Raw genomic sequence first — 17,642 nt, 5'->3', positions numbered from 1 at the left:
ATTTTGTCTGTTTTTAGTTGTTTAGTTGTTTCAGAAAGAAGGATTAATCTGGCTTTGTTACTGCATTTTAACCAGTAATAGAAGCCCTTGCAAAGCTCTTAGCATTTCCACAGTGTGATGCTGTCCATCTCACATATATCACAGATAGTGCTTTGAGTTGAGTGACTCCAACATCATATTTTCAGTTAGGCTAACATACCTAAGGAGATAATGTTGATTGTCCAAATTTTACAGTAAGATTGTGTCAGAGGATTAGAACTGAGGTCTTTAAAATGCCTACAAAAATGATAACCTTAGAACAGAATTTCTTAGAAGGGCAAGAAAATTACTTTGGAAAGACAGTTTTTCTGTTAATGAATAGAACAATTGGGTTACTCTATTCAGTTTGCTTTAAGGCTTTCTATATACATGGAAATTAAAGCTGCCTCTGCTTTTTTTCCCCATGAACTTGATCTATGAATGAAAAATTTAAATAGTGTTAGATAATAAGGAACTCCAGTCATGAAAACCCAGTTTACCCAAGGCAGATAGCGAGAATCTGTTTCGTCTCTACTAGCGTTTTTGCTGTGTTTACTTTCTACAGATGAATTTAATCACAGTTAATGTTTATGTGGTTTATTTCTATAGTTTTCAGTTTGTCACTAAGGTCTAATTAAAGGCACTTGACTTTGGAAAACGAGGAGATCATAACGAGCATCAGGTACAGCAGCTCTCTAATCATATTTACAAAATTCTGGGTCAGTCAGGGTCTTAGGGATACGTTTGCTGGGTGAAATGGAGCCTGTTTCATTGGCTGTAGCCTCTAGTGTATCAATAGTATCACACAGTTCTAGTCCTCTTGTTGCATGTTCTCCCTCCTTCCTGGGCCTTTACATGTGCTTCCTCTGTGTAGGAAGGCCCTTTTTCTTTCTTCTGGCCCAGCAACTCCATCTGGTATTATTTTACGGGTCACTTACCAGAATGCTGCCTGTGATCCTGTTCAGTATGCTGTGTGCCTCTTCTGCGTTTTCTTAATATGACCTGTGAGTTTCCATTGTACCATTCATCACTGTGTGAGGCAGTCGACTACTCTAGTCTTTGGTGGCTAGGAGATGGTATGTGAAGCTGGTAAGTAACAAAACTAGAACCTGATTACGCATGTTAAGATACCAGAGGATCAATCTTTTTTTTTTTCCTCAAGCAAGCTAGTTCCTTTTCTCTGCCCTGGATCCTTAAGGAGACTGTCACGTATTTTCAACATTCCAAAAAGTTCAGTAGGAAATGTTAATTTAGCTACCTGTAGCTGAGCTATGCATGGCAAAGTAGAAAACCAAGTGTCTTTGCTTCTGCTTGGAATTGCATCAGGTCAGGTCATACTGATTATCTCATGTTGATCAGAAGTTTTTCTGTGATTCCCTTGATAACACTTGCTGGACTTACATATGAGTCAGTGCTGCATAACTGATAAAGCCCTTGGAAGCAGGGTCAGCATTTAAAATATTTGGGTCCATCTCTGTCTTGTTTTGTAATTATTAGCAATTTCATGTTTAAATTATATTATTGTGATGCACAGCAAATCCTTCCCTTCTGATGAAAAGGAGGAATTTATAAGTACCAAGAAAAATCTGAGTCATCTCCCTTTAATGTAGTAATTCTGTTTTTAAGTGTCTGTAAAACCTTTCTTTCTTCCCAGTCCCAACTCTCACATTCATACATAACCACTGGAAAAACCATAGCCTTGACTAGACGGACCTTTGTTGGCAAAGTAATGTCTCTGCTTTTTAATATGCTATCTAGGTTGGTCATTAATTTCTTTCCAAGGAGTAAGCGTCTTTTAATTTCATGGCTGCAATCACCATCTGCAGTGATATTGGACCCCAAAAAATAAAGTCTGACACTGTTTCCTAAAATTCCAGTACTTTGGCCACCTCACGCGAAGAGTTGACTCATTGGAAAAGACCCTAATGCTGGGAGGGATTGGGGGCAGGAGGAGAAGGGGACGACAGAGGATGAGATGGTTGGATGGCATCACCGACTCGATGGACATGAGTTTGAGTAAACTCCGGGAGTTGGTGATGGACAGGGAGGCCTGGCGTGCTGCAATTCATGGAGTCCCAAAGAGTCAGACACAACTGAGCGACTGAATTGAACTGAACTGAAAACCTTTCTTATACAAAAAACTGAACTATATTTGAGGGTTTAACCGCAGTTGAAGGCTTTTTTGAAACTGTACATTATGTTATAGAACCCAGTGGGAATCATTGGAATGAAACAGGCATGTGTGGAAGCCTTGTGAGCACGGTCTGTAACTTACTCCTCTCTCATCTCTATATCCCAACACTCAGCACAGGGCCTGGCATATAGTGCATGTTCAGGGTGCATTGTCAGTGAATGAATGAAGGGCTTCCTGGCCTCCGTGGCCTCAGTGTTACATGTTCTGAGCATATAAAGAGATAGGGGACATGCCTCGGTTTTCAGGTGCTTACAAGATCTGTACCTGTATCATAGTTAATGTTTATTGAGCCTTTAACATGTGCCAGACAGTGCGCTACGTGCTTTCCCCACATTATGTCATTTATTCCTCCTAACTACTCTGTAAGAAAAGGAGAATTCTCTTGAAGTGCTGTGAAGTTAAGTTACTTATTCAAGATCACCGTCCAAGTTAGTGGATGGATTACTTTTTGCAATTCACTGTGAGACCGCTGTCATTCCAGAGCCAGTAAGTACCCTTAACCCCTACATGCCACTAGTCTAGAATTAGCAGACCAGAGTACTAGTCTTATCTCTGCTCTCACTTTGAGGCAAGTTTATTCACTTTGCTGAGTCTTATCTCTAGATTGAGAATAACGACACTTGAGCCTTTTTTGATCTTAATAATGCTGTTTGAAAAGTGCTTTTTTAAAAAGTACTGTGGTTGGAATACTGAGATAAGACAACTGAGTTTTCAAGAAATTTAAATTAATGGAGATAGGCATGTGACTTGATCACATGCCTGTGGATTTAAGATCTAAGCCTCAGTTCTGTGGTACCAGCGTCCTTGTTTGTAGGTCCATGTGAAGGCAGTGGCAGAATCGACAGGCTTGGAGGAGATCTCCCAGAGAGTTTGCAGAGTGAGAGGAGTAAAGGGGGAAACACAGGCCTGAATGAGGAGCCCTCGCATTTCATCCATGGGTCTTAACTTGACATACAGTTTTGTTTGTTCCCTTCTCTCTAGAGGTCCGCATTGCTGCTGTGGAGGCACTCTGCATGCTGGCCCAGTCTTCACCCTCTTTTGCTGAGAAGTGCCTTGATTTCCTGGTTGACATGTTTAATGATGAAATTGAGGAAGTACGTCTACAGTCCATACATACCATGAGAAAAATCTCTAACAATATCACCCTTCGAGAGGATCAGCTTGACACTGTCCTGGCTGTGTTAGAGGTGAATGATCACAGTTTGTTACACATTTCTTCATCAGTACCTACTGAGTGCTGCTTTTCTTTCTTTCCTTTTTTTTTTTTTTGCCAGACATTGGTGATAAAATAGTGAAGAGGTAGCACAATTCTACTTTCTGATCACACAGCTCCTTCATGATGGAGGAGACTGTTAAACAGGAAATTTGAATAAAGCTTAGTAATGCTATGATCAGGAAAGGATGGGATGCCCTGGGAACACAGAGTATCTAATCTGAGTTAGCCGAGGTAAGGTTGGGAAGATAGGGAAGAAAGAAGGAATGCTGTAGTGGATACTTGAAGGAGTAGGACTTAATGAGGAATTTTCTTTCTTTTTTTTTAAATGAAAGTATAGTTGACTTGCTATATTATATTAGATTCAGGTATATAAAGAATTTTCTTGGGAAGGCGTGGCACTGATGGTAGTGGGGTGGAAGGGTACCAAGAGGGAGCAATGTTTTAAGGATCCAGAGGTAAAAGTGGATATGATATATCCAAGGAATTGGGAGGAGCCAAATAAATACATAAAGTTAAAAAAAAAAACAATCCACAAAAAAATCAGTTAGCACCCTGCAGTCATTCTGGTTAAAATGAATAAATAAAATTAAAAATGAGTAGCTGCTGATACATGTAACAACATGGATACATTATGGTAAGTGAAAGTAACCAGGCAGGAGAAGCAGCATGCTCTGTGATTTCATTTATATGACATTTTGGAAAGACAAAAGTGTAGCAGAAAATGCATCAGTGATTGCTAGAAACTCGGGTGAGGGGTAGACTACAGAGGGACACTAGGAAAGTGTTTGAGTGATGCAGGTGTTTTATATCGTGATTGTGATGGTGGTTACATAACTATATGGATTTGTTAGACTCATGGAAGTGTGCACTAAAAAGGATGAATTTTATCACAGAATGTAAAACATATATCAATAAACCTGACTTTAAAAAAAATTGCTTTGGAGATCCCATTTCCTGCTAAAAGTAACCAAAATGCAGAAGAGAAATGGCTGATTCCAGGTGTGGTGCAGGAAACATAACAAGATAACCTTGTACTGCCTTGTCATACAGAAAGCAGATATTAGCTATCAAACACCTTTAGGCTCCTATCAAAAGACCCAGGAGATGACTTAAATAGTCTCTCACTGGCCAAAGGTGAAACATCTCATTAAGATTACAACTGCAAATATGAAACCCATGATTTTATAATAATTAAGTAAAGCAAGTCACTAGTCACATTGGAAGATGCATAGTAATCAACTCATTATTTTGAAAACTGGTAAATTAAGGAATCAAGCATTTATCCTTCCTTTTCCTGTACAAATGGAACTTCAAGACAACCAGATAGGTGAGAAAGGGAAGTTTCTCTTGTAGAGGTATTCCAGTTAATAAATCAAGAATGATAGAATTTACATATCATTGTTTTACAACTTTAATGAATTACTAGATCTAGGCAGTGATCTTCAGTGGTTAGTAATATCACAAAGGAGAAATACATAGTTGCTGAGGGAAGTATATGGTACCACCTGTGAAGTGGTCTTATAAAAATATTGAACCTGATTCTGATCAAGCCTGTAAATCAAACTACCATCTCGAGATATACAGGGGAGAAATTGCAAGGGGTAAAAAAAGTGAGATGTAAAGAGATTTTACATATTAAAAGGTACTTAAGGGGCATATTACCCAACTGCAGTGGGTGAACATTCTTGGAGCCTGATTAGAACAAGTAAAACCTTTTTGAGTAAGGGAAATTTGATTATGGGGTGGATATTTGATATTAAAGAATTATTAAAATTTTAGGCATTGTATTGGTTTTATGGATTTTTTAAAAAAATAAAGACTCATTTTTAAAAAGAAGTATTATGGCAATATTTACCAGCAGAATGCTATGATTTCTCTGACTGGATTCAAAATAATTTGGGAGGGGTGGTTTAAGGTATAGATGAAGCATGATTGGCTGTGAGTTAATAGTTGAGACTGGGGGGTTTCTTGTCTCTGCTTATTTATAGATGCTTCAAATTGTCTATGTTAAAAAGTTTCAAAGAACTAGCAAAAAATGCTATGAAGATATCAATAAGAGTAAAACTGATACGTGTCCGTTTACATTAGCATTAAGAAGTTGTTGGTGACCTTTTCTAATCATTTTAGTGAGGTTGAGCAGAAGGTATTGGGGAGGGAAGAGGCCACTTTCTGACATCACCTGGTACCTCCTCTTTTTTTGTTTATCTGCCCTAGCCACACTGCTATTTTTTCAAAGTGCTTTTGCCTTTCAAACATAGCCTTTATGTTTGCTGTTCCCTTTGATCATGCCACGTAAAATAACCCTCCAGTCCCAGCACTCTTATCCTTAACCTTCTTTATAGTTTCTCATATCTTATTTACTTAGGATGTGCTAGGTCCTCGTTGCTGCGCATGGGCTTTCTCTAGTTGCAGCAAGCAGGGGCTACTCTCTAGTTGCGGTGCTTGGGCTACCCATTGCTGTGGCTTCTCGTTGCAGAACACTGACTCTAGGACATGCAGGCTTCAGTAGTTGTAATGCATGGGCTTAGTTGCCCTGAGGTATGTGGAATCTTCCCAGACTAGAGATGGAACCTGTGTCCCTTGCATTGGCAGGTGGATTCTTAACCACTGGATCACCAGGGCAGTCCTTTAGCTGTTTATTTTTGTCTTTTCACTGGAAGGAAGCTCCTGAGAGCAGGGATTCGATTTTAATTATGGCTGTATCCCTGACACTTGGTACATAGTAGGTACTGATAAATGTTGACTGTATAATAAAGTATTCTGTAAATGTTGAGTGTACAAATGAATGAATGAACAAATGGATGAATTCTTCAAATATTTCAGATTTTACCTCCTCTGTGAAGTCTTTTCAACTACTAGCCCCTCCCCTTTGAGAGGGGCTGTTTGCCTTATACTCCCACTTTAACTTGTGCAGTCCTCCATAAATAGCTAATCCATAGTGATTGCTTTTATTACTATTGTTACCTTTTTTTTTTTTAAGGATTCATCTAGAGATATTAGAGAGGCTCTTCATGAACTCCTATGCTGTACTAATGTTTCAACCAAAGAAGGGATTCATCTTGCACTGGTGGAGCTGCTAAAAAATTTAACCAAGTACCCTACTGATAGGGACTCCATATGGAAGTAAGGATTTTTTTTTTCTCATTTGCTTGCTGAGTCTGATAATGTGTTAAATGGACAGTGTTGACATTATTCAGTGGATCATCATGGATTGAGATATGGCCTTCAATTTTGCCTTCACTTTAGAAACCTGATTCAACTTAGCCATACTCTTAAGAGTCTGGTTCCTAAACTGAATATCATATTTTAGGTTATTCATTTGTCCATCCGTCCACCTAGCAAATGTAATACGCCTGCCATGTGCTTACTCTGTGCCAAGCCCTATGGTAACTTTTGGAGATACAGAGATGAGTCTGTAGATTCCCTTTTCCTCCTATATGATGTTAGTCACTCCTTTGTCTATTACCATCATTGTGAGGACTAGAGGGAGGGTAAGTACTTGATCTTCAGATGGAAAATCATGATTCCCTGGATTACCTCTAGTTTAGAATTAGGCTTAACACTGTTCATGAATTGCTGTTTGAAGAACTACTTGCATTAGTTCAGTTCAGTTCAGTTCAGTCGCTTAGTCTTGTCCGACTCTTTGCGACCCCATGAATTGCAGAAGCCAGGCCCCCAGTCCATCACCAACTCCGAGTCAACTCAGACCCATGTCCATCGAGTCAGTGATGCCATCCAGCCATCTCATCCTCTGCCGTCCCCTCCTCCTCCTGCCCCCAATCTTTCCCAGCATTAGGGTCTTTTCCAATGAGTCAACTCTTCGCATGAGGTAGCCAAAGTATTGGAGTTTCAGCTTCAACATCAGTCCTTCCAATGAACACCCAGGACTGATCTCCTTTAGGATGGACTTGGTGGATCTTCTTGCAGTCCAAGGGACTCTCAAGAGTCTTCTCCAACACCACAGTTCAAAAGCATCAATTCTTTGGCGCTCAGCTTTCTTCACAGTCCAACTCTCACATCCATACACGACTACTGGAAAAACCATAGCCTTGACTAGACTGACCTTTGTTGGCAAAGTAATGTCTCCAGGATGGTCATAACTTTCCTTCCAAGGAGTAAGCGTCTTTTAATTTCATGGCTGCAATCACCATCTGCAGTGATTTTGGAGCCCCAAAAAATAAAGTCTGACACTGTTTCCACTGGTTCCCCATCCATTTCCCATGAAGTGATGGGACCAGATGCCATGATCTTAGTTTTATGAATGTTGAGCTTTAAGCCAGCTTTTTCACTCTGCTTCACTTTCATCAAGAGGCTTTTTAGTTCCTCTTCACTTTCTGCCATAAGGGTGGTGTCATCTGCAAATCTGAGGTTATTGATATTTCTCCCGGCAATCTTGATTCCACCTTGTGCTTCCTCCAGCCCAGCGTTTCTCATGATGTACTCTGCATATAAGTTAAATAAGCAGGGTGACGATATACAGCCTTGACATACTCCTTTTCCTATTTGGAACATTTACTATAAACTGTTCATTGTTATACTCCACATATTTCAACAAATTTACGTGATGAGATCACTCCAAATATATGATTTATTTTAAAAAATTATTACCAAAATTAGAAAAACTATGGGTCCAATCAGGTACAAATCAGGCCAAATCAAGATATGCTAAAAGTTAAAAATACCAGGAAATCTTGCTATAGGTAATATTTCTGTTATCTGGATTTCTGTTTCGCATTTCTTGATGTTTTTTCAGCTCAATTCATTGTGCGTTTCTTGATTGCCTTCAGGGAGCACTCAGTCATTTGGGATGTGGGGATACAATGTCCCCTGAGGCATAGCGAGTAAAGGGGCTGAGAGAGGTCAGAAAACTAGTGAATTAAGTTCTTTCCACACAGAAGGAAATCAAGACTGGGGAAAGGTGTTCTTTCCTCACAGTATCAAGTGTTTTGAATGCGATGCCTTTCATACCCCATACTCCTATCAGTTTGTTCATGGGGTTTGTTTTCTCTCTTTCACTGATCTTACTTTCCAGTCCTTGGTGAAGACTCATCTCCTTTGTGAAACTTTCTGTGGTCACGGTGATCTCTTCTGCCTTTGACAGGTGGAAAGAAAATGATATCAAACTGTCATTTAGTAGTTCATTACCTTGTAGTGTTAGTTATCATTGCCTCAGATTATAAACTCAATGAGAGCATTAAATTAAGTTCTGTGTTTCTTTTTAATTCACACCTCCTACACTGGAAATTTATTAAAAATAAGAAAAATGCCTAAATACCAGCACGTATGTAGTTTTTTATGTCTTATAAAGGGCATTCATGTAATCATAGTAGTTAACTAATAGCCAATTAATAATAGCTAAACTAATAGTTAATTGAGTTCTTATTATATAATGGCAGACACTTTGCTAATACTTTTCATTATTTCGTTTAATCCTTATAGCAACTGTATGAGGTAATTATATTTTATCTCATTTGTAGGTAAGAAATATATCTGTTCAAGGCCACATAGTTATTAAGTTTCTTGTTTCAGATCAGGTCTCTTCTGATTTTAGAACTTCACCTAGTAAATCAGTTAGAGTGCTTTTGTCTACAAGTAACAGAAAATTTGATTAAAAGGGGCTTAAATACTGTCTAGTTTTTTTGCTTAACAAAAAAGTCAGAGAGTTGATTTCAGGGTTAGTCATTCAACAGTTTAACACAATTAGCACTCTGGTTGATTTTTTTGTTTGTTATTCTGTTGGCTTTCTTCTCATAGTTGCAAAATGGCTGTCTCATAAGACAGTATCTTAAGAAAGAAAGAAAAGGGCATTCCCTCTATGCATTTTTTTCTCTCTCTTCTTAGAAAAATTTATTGAATTATAGTTGCTTTATAATGTTGTGTTACTTTCTGCTATATAGCAAAGTGATTTAGTTATATTCGTATGTTATTTTTCATATTCTTTTCCATTATGATTTATCACTGGATATTGAATATAGTTGCCTGTGCTATACAGTAGAACCTTGTTGTGTATCCATCCTATATATAATAGTTTCCACTTGCTAATCTCAAACTCACAATCCTTTCCTACCCCACCCTTGTCCCCTTTTGGCAACCACAAATCTGTCCTCTATATCTGTAAGTTTGTTTCTGTTTCATAGATATGTTCATTTGCATGCACTTTTTTTCATTTGGTTAGGAAAACATTCCTGAGAAATTCCCCAGCAGAGTTGACCTCCTGTTCCATTGACCAGAACTAGGTTACTTGACTACTTGCGAACCAGTCACTGTAAAATGGGATTGGGATTGTCATGATGTTGTTGTTGTTCAGGCACTAAGTAGGGTCCGACTCTTTGCAACCCCATGAACTGCAGCATACCAGGCTCCCCTGTCCTTCACTATCTTCCAGAGTTTCCATCTCATCCTCTGCCCCTCCCTTCTCCTTTTGCCTTCAGTCTTTCCCAGCATCAGGGTCTTTTCCAATGAGTTGGCTCTTGCCATCAGGTGGCCATAGTATTGGAGCTTCAGCATCAGTCCTCCCAGTGAATATTCAGGGTTGATTTCCTTTAGGATTGACTAGTTTGATCTTGCAGTCCAAGGAATTCTCCAGAGTCTTCTCCAGCACCACAATTCAAAAGCATCAATTCTTTGGCACTCAGCCATCTTTATGGTCCAACTTTCACATCTGTACACGACAGCCAGAAAAACCATAGCTTTGACTGTATGAACCTTTGTTGGCAAAGTGATGTCTCTGCTTTTTAATACATTGTCTAGATTTGTCATACCTTTCCTTCCAAAGAGCAAGCATCTTTTTATTTCGTAGCTATCATCACCATCCTCAGTCATTTTGCCCTGATGAGTTTAGACCAGTTATGGTTGAGCCCTAGGGCTGAGCCTACCTTCATTGAGTACTTTACTACCTACCTGATGCCTGAGTAAAATCAGGGTCTCTTGGCAGTGAAGTTGGGGGAAATGGTTATTAGTTAAATAACTTTGAGAAATATCTGCTATATCAGCTCTTTTATCTCTATAATAACCAAGTTTTTAGATGAATTAATTGAGTTCCAGAATAATTGAATGACTTACCAGAAGTCACAGAAGTCACAAAAGTAGATGGTTGAGAATTTGTAATTCCGATTTATGTTTTCTGATTCCAGTTCCTGGTGCTTTTTAAAGCATTTATTAACTTACTAAAGAGGGCTCTCATTCTGTTTGTTTCAGATGCTTAAAGTTTCTGGGAAGTCGGCATCCAACCCTGGTGCTTCCCTTGGTGCCTGAGCTGCTGAGCACCCACCCGTTTTTTGACACAGCTGAACCAGACATGGATGATCCAGCTTGTATCCTCTGCTGACTTAGCAGGAAATTTTGGCCTCTTTTTCTGCAGTGTAGCTTGGGTGGTCTGAAGGTCTTAGATTTTGTTTTCTCTTTCTCATTTCTTTTAGTTAAAAGTGTATCCTGAGGAAACCTAGTGATAATTATTTTCCTCAGCTTTCGTTTCTGTATTCACAGTAATTCACCTTTGCCATTGAATACTACTACTAATTTTTTAGCCATTTATTGCATACCTATATTCCACATATGTATATTCCACCTACTGTTTAAATATACTATATTCTACATGCTGTTTAAATACTTCATATATTTTATCACTGATCTTCCAAACAACCCTGGAAGGAGGTTATTATTTCCTGTTTACAGATGAGGAAACTGAGATCCAGAGAGGTTAAATAACTCTTAAACAGCAAATCTGGGATAGAGAGTCAGGCATATTTGGTTTTAAAGGCTGTGGACTTTTCCCCTTCTTATTCCATGCTTCATTTGATTTGCAGCCTGAAGGAGAGGATGGGCTGAGTTAGGGTACATGAATTCTCTAGCTGTAATACAAGCTCAGGGGTGTTGTGATAGCTTTGGGCAGCATGGCATGTAGTCAGGTTGTTTTCCACTAATGGGAATATATTTACATCAATGCATCCATACTCTTCCACGCTTCTTTTCACTCTGTAGCACACCTTTGGTGAGGTTTAAGGAGGTATTTATTAAGAGACGTGAACCAGCCAAATAACTGGCTGTTGGGGATGACCATTGTTTTCTCTTAATTCTCTTTTTAAATTTTCATAGGGCATTTGGACAATTTTTAAAAAGACCTGTGTAATTGATGTGCTAACAAATGCCTGACTCTAAGAAAGGTACATCCCTGACGTTACCTCTAAAGGTGCAATGCTATGGCTGTTTGAAATTCAGCTCATCTGACTTGTGGGCTAGGAGTTACTACAAATTACGCAGGATGTATTAAAGTGCCCTGAAATTTGAAGCCCCCTTCACATTAAAAAAAAACAAAAGCTAAACATTTTTGAAAGTATGTTAGTATGTTTGGCTTCAAATAACAGAGATTGCCTCAAATGTAGCTTAAATGTTAATTACAGGTTTGTTTGTTTTTCTCTCAATGTAAAAGAAGTCTGGAGGTAAGCAGTCTGCTGCTGATATAGTAGCTGTACATTCTTCTTCTTCTTCTTCTTTTTAATTTTTGGCCACTCTGAGAGGCATGTGGGATCTTAGTTCCTGAACCAGGGATTAAATCCATGCCCCCTGCCTTGGGAGCTCAGAGTCTTAACCACTGGACCACCAGGGAAGTCCTATCTTGTATTTTTAATTTCTGATTTTCCCTCTGTTAAAAAATTAATACACATAGAAAAAATTTTAAAGTGGAAAAAAAAATTCATATTTAACAGCCAGAGTCTTACTAGCTAAAGTAATTGTTAATATTTTGGTGTGCTTCCTTCTCCCTTTTTGTTTATTTATTTATTTTTTTTGGCAATGGTATGACTGTATGGTGCCTAGGAAGCAAGGTGAGGAAGCAACCTCAACATGCAGAGGGTAGGGAAAGTGTGGAGTTCCCTGTAAAATTCAGAAGGTCTCTGCTGGACCCATCACAGAATGAGAGGAAGCTCTCAATAGATCATTCCCTTCATTTCTTCCCTGGGCTTTTCGAAATTCTTCAGGATGATGTTGTATAACACAGCGTAAGCATTGCAGAGCTCCATGACCATCAGTCAGATATCCTGGTACTCTGCCTCCTCCAGCCCCTGCACCAGTTGTCGAGAAGACCCACGTGGGGCTGCTTAGCTGCTTTGGTCACGGCATCACCGTGCTCAGAGAAGTACTTGGAGATTTGTGTGCGAAAGCCTTCCAGTTTGGTGTGAAGGGCAGTTATCAGCTCAAACACCTTCTGAACAGCCACTCCAAAATTATTCCCATCCTCAGTCTGAGGTATCTGCAGCTGCAACCAGGTGGTGACCAGGTTTAGCTTCTCAGCAACATCCTTGATATCAGGCTTCACACGCTGCAAGAGGACTCCAGTCTTCTCATTGCAGCTTACTAGGCTACATCATGGAAGACCTTTGTCTTCATTTTCCCCTTTGTTCTTTTCATCTTGTCCTCCTTCTCCTGCTGTTTTTTCCCCCTCCTCCTTCTCTTTCTCTTTGATTGGATCAGGCCTGCGTACCAGGGCCTTCAGATTGCTCTAGTTGGCTTCATTGAGAGTTAGCTCCTTTAAAAATGGATTAAAAAAAAATGCATCCAACTCAGAAATCTTCTTGGGGAAATAGCTCCCGAGCAGGTTCTCTGTCATAATACACAGGTCTTCATGGAACACATCCACACCTTGGCTTGGCTTCAGACAGGACCCCGCAGGACCCTGAGCCTGGCCATGGCTGAGGTGGGGGTCTAGCACTGCGGATGGACGGAGGAGTGGGTTTGGGAAAGGGAAAGAGAAAGCAGCGATTACTCCCCACACGGCCTTCCTGGGTAGTGGGAGTGGATGTACTAGAAGAGGCTGGGACAGACCAGAGGGAGGTGGGGAGGCAGCCTCTCTGCAACCAGGTGGTGACCAGGTTGAGCTTAGAGCCCTAGAGCCCAAGAGGTGCCTTCCTGCCTCCACACCTGCCCGTCTCCCTTTTTAAAAGCTTGGATTTGGGATTTTGCTGTTATTTTTTTAAACATTTTATTTCATCAAAAAACATTTGTTGACAGCTGCTATCATATCCCCTATACATTTTGGAGCCTACTTTTTTCAGTTATAGTAAAATGCTTCTGATAGAATATTAAACATCTTTGTTTTTTTTTCATTGCCATGAAATTTTATCAGAAGGAACTTAAAAATATGGAACGCTTCACGAATTTGCGTGTCATCCTTGCGCAGGGGCCATGCTAATCTTCTCTGTATCGTTCCAATTTTAGTATATGTGCTGCCGAAGCGAGCACTAAACATCTTTAATAAATGTAATTTTTAATGATTGCATGATACTCCATCAAATTGATGAAACAGAAGTATAATTGTTCTCCTGGTTTTGGACATTTAGATTGTTTCTGATTATTTGCTATTATTTGAATGATTCTCTATTTGATTTTGAGATGTGGAATTACTCAGCATTCATAAGTCTCTTAGGGTGGTGGTTTAGTCGCTAAGCTGTGTCCAACTCTTGCAACGCCATGGACTGTAGCCCACGAGGCTCCTCTGTCCATGGGATTTCCCAGGCAAGAATACTAGAATGAGTTGCCATTTCTTTCTCCAGGGTATCTTCCCGACCCAGGGCTCAAACCCGAGTCTCTTGCACTCAGGCGGGTCTCCTGCATTGCAGGCAGATTTTTTACTGACTGAGCCACCAGGGAAACCTATAATCTTGTATCAAGTTATTATTCAAAGAGATTGTGCTAGTGTATACTTTAGTAGGTATTGTACCAAAGTTTGTATTTGTTAGTATTCTCATCAACAGACATAGTTTAAAATAACCTTTCTTTGGTAATTGGGGGTGGGTAATTGGGAAAATTTGGTGTGAGGTTGTGTAGCTCTTTGAATCTGCATTTGTTTGTTAGAAAAATTGTAGTCATTTAGTAGGAATTTGAGGGGTTAGAAGTAGAGGCACAAAATTCTGGCCAGACTCAACCTTCAGTACTTTCAAGTTTACTTAACCCACATATTTATCAGACATTGCAGTTTTGGTTCTTATTTTCAATGCTGCTAAAACCTGTCCAACGATGCCTGCATTGTTCTCAGATCATACCTTCAGGCACTATGCCTACCTCCGAGACAGTCTTTCTCATCTTGTTCCTGCCTTGAGGGTATGTTGAAAACATCTTTTCTTTGTGTTGTTGCTTTTTTTGATTTTTAGTCCTTTGTGATAAATAGCAGAAAGCAGACTATATATTTTCTGAAAACACATTCATTAATTCTTTCTCTTTTATTTTGTACTCCTGCTTCTGAATCCTTTACCTTTTAAGAAGATTCATTTTTTTGATTGTACCTGGGTTATTGACTGTGTTATATTAGGCAAGAAGAAGCCTGATGTTATTTATTTATTTCTTATGTTATTTATTTATTTTTTAATTTTTTGGCCACCTCATACAGTATGTGGGATCTTAGACCCCTGACCAGAGATCGAAACCATGCCCCCTGCTTTGGAAGCATGGACTGCCAAGGAAGTTTCTGGAACAGCGTATTTTATTTTTTTATTTTTTGGAACAGCGTATTTTAAATCAAGGATTAGATCCTATTACATTTTAATAATTACATAAAGTTATCATTCTCAAGTTTATTTTTTAATAATAAAATGTTATTTTAAAAACCTAAGAGTTACAGAAAGAAAAAATTATCAGTATCAGAACCATACTGATGATGACAGCAAACACCGAGTGCTTTGTGCAGGCACTTTGTTAAGCTCTTTATGTGAATTTACTTATCCCTACTTAAATAACTCTAAATGACTTAAATTAGAATAATATATGTATATGGTTAGAAAATTTAAACTATATAGAAGATACTAAGTTAAAATTGAAATTCTTGCTCTCTTTCTCATCCTTTTCTTGAAAGGTAGCCACTTTTAACAGTAAGAACAAGAATTATAATGATCAATTATCATAATATAAAACATTTTTATAGCATGTTATAAATGTTTTTTAATACAAAAATTTACTTGGGAATAAATCATCAGTCTTCTATGAAGTGAATGATCAATAAAGGTTAAAAATAAACATGGCATTAATTTTTAGTCTCATTTGTGTGGTTAGCCCATTTATTTCAATTAACAATAGAAAATAATATTATACCATTCTCTTTTCTTTTTCTCCTTGCAGCTTGTGGCTGGCTGTATTCGGTAGACCATGTTCATTTTCTCTCTCTGTTTCCCTTTCTCCCATTTAAGCTGAGGAAGGAGAAAAAGAAAAAGAAAAAGATTATTTACAGAATTACCTAGCTCTTTTTCCTTTTCTTTGTTTGACTCACATTTTTTCCCCTGGTTTCTTCGTGTTAGCAGAAGTTGAGCCACAGAGTTTGATGGTGCTGTAACCTCACTGTGTGTGCTTAGTTACCAGGTAGAAAACTAGTGTCATCAGGTCTTTCTCCCAATATCACACCTCATGAGGATCCTTCCCATCAGTTCCTGCAGCAGAGCCTTGAAAGGGTATACAGTCTTCAGCACCTCGACCCTCAGGGAACCCAGGAGCTACTAGAGTTCACCATCAGGTGAGGTGACTGATCATCCTTTTCCTTTGACAGAGTTAATGTTGTTATGCTTGGCTTGACCCTTATGATTTCTAATGTTGGTTTTTCTGACTCTGTTGACATGATTTTATGATGTTTTTATTTTATTTTATTTTGGATTAGATTGTGGTTTAAGCATATTACAAAGAAAAGGTTTGTGTTCATGACTAGATTGATGATTAGTACAAAACTAGAAAGAGTTAGCAAAGAAGCTGTTTTCAGCTTTTCTTACCTTTATATATATATTAGTTTGAGTAGCAGAAAATGCAACTAGTAGTGGTTTAAACAAGAGGAAAAGTTAATTCTTTCTCATAGGCAGACAGCTGAGGTGGCTGATAACCTAGACTCATTCTTTCTTGTTTCTCCATCTTCAGCATTAAGTGGCCTTTGCCTGAAGAGCCAAACTTTAACTGTCTCCTTTATAATCCAGCCTCGAGGAAACAGGAAAGAGTAGAAGGGCATCATTTCTACAAGCACTCCCTTTAAAGACACTTCCCACAAAGTTGCATGTTCTAATTTTCCTTGTGTCTCATTGAGGAGAACTTAAGTCACATAGCTATATCTAGCTGCGAGGAGCTAGGAAAGGTAGTTTTTGTTCCAAGTGACCAGTGCTTAGTTAGCACATGGTGACTGAGGAAGAAGGGAAGGATATTGATAACAATCAGCAGACTGTCAGGCTCTGTTGGAATGTCCTGCATGATCTGAAAAGAAATGAAACCCATTTGCTTTTAGCAAAGGCAGTATCTGTCTGTCTCTGTAAATAGGATTTGATTGAGATACAGCATTTAGCAGCTGCTTTCCTGCTGCAGTGGTTGAGTTGAGTAGTTACCATGGAGACACTATGGATGGCAAAGCCTAAAATATTTACTATCTGATCCTTTATGGAAAAAGTTTGCTGACCCTGAAGTGCTGCCTCAATCACATTTTCTTTCTCATCTGCTTCCTCACCAAGGTGATTAAATTTAGAGGCTGCTACTGAAGTTGTTGGCGCTGAGCCTCGGAAAATAAACTCTACTTCTGACTTAGCCACACCTAAATAAACATTTAAGTTTTATCCTTGACACTTTACTAACCAGCTGGCATTTAAGAAATTACAGAATGTACGAAAGTGAGCTAGTTTGGTCATCAGCTGCAATGCTGGCTTTTTTTTTTTTTTTTAAGCTAATGAAACTTTATTAAACAATATTTGGAAAAAAACCGAAGGAAAAAAAAAGATAAATCTCCAAATCACCCACATACAACAGAAACACAAAGATGCTATACAGTATTCCTTTCAGATCCACCCTGGCCCTCCACTAGGTAGACCACTGGCATTTGACTTCAGTAAACACCCTGGTTGGAGTCGCCCTCATGACCTGGGCTTTGTGAGGTGACAGTCCTGCTGTGCTGTGGGCTGGTCAGAGGACTGTTCTACTGCTGTGGTCCGTCCTGGGCACTGTGTTTTTCGTTAAGTGCATTCTTGAGAAAGGTGGCCAGGATGGTGAAAAATTTGGAAAGGAAAGCAGATGGTACAGTAGTTAGCTGATCACCTACTATGTTTTACAAACATTATTGCAGTTAGATATTGTAAACCATTTCACGAAGAAGTAGAAATTTGGGGAAATGAAGCAATTTGTTAGGAAGTAGAACTGAGATTTAAGTCTAGCTTTGTTTGACTCTAATACTGATGCTCTCTGATATGCAGCAGTGAAGGGGATTCTTAT

General features: G+C 38.9%; 1 protein-coding gene, 1 non-coding gene and 1 pseudogene across 2 annotated transcripts in view; 1 reads left to right on the top strand and 2 right to left on the bottom strand.

Annotated features, from left to right (window-relative positions):
- INTS4 (integrator complex subunit 4) overlaps positions 1 to 17,642 on the top strand; it is a 97,670-nt gene that overhangs the window by 51,473 nt on the left and 28,555 nt on the right. Inside the window, exons 11-15 of the mRNA XM_061168106.1 lie at positions 3,194 to 3,399; positions 6,409 to 6,551; positions 10,626 to 10,741; positions 14,389 to 14,522; positions 15,764 to 15,921. Of these exons, the coding sequence (XP_061024089.1) occupies positions 3,194 to 3,399; positions 6,409 to 6,551; positions 10,626 to 10,741; positions 14,389 to 14,522; positions 15,764 to 15,921 (757 nt within the window). The remainder of the gene's footprint in view (positions 1 to 3,193; positions 3,400 to 6,408; positions 6,552 to 10,625; positions 10,742 to 14,388; positions 14,523 to 15,763; positions 15,922 to 17,642) is intronic.
- Positions 10,752 to 13,833, bottom strand: LOC133040746 (proteasome activator complex subunit 1-like; annotated as a pseudogene).
- Positions 13,558 to 13,664, bottom strand: LOC133041016 (U6 spliceosomal RNA). The gene has a single exon (XR_009689097.1). It is a non-coding gene; the product is annotated as a U6 spliceosomal RNA (small nuclear RNA).

Source organism: Dama dama, chromosome 2 (assembly GCF_033118175.1).
Source record: "Dama dama isolate Ldn47 chromosome 2, ASM3311817v1, whole genome shotgun sequence".
Classification (NCBI taxonomy): Eukaryota; Metazoa; Chordata; class Mammalia; order Artiodactyla; family Cervidae; genus Dama; species Dama dama.
Note: the sequence above shows the minus strand (reverse complement) of the source record. Positions and strands in the feature narration are given on the sequence as shown.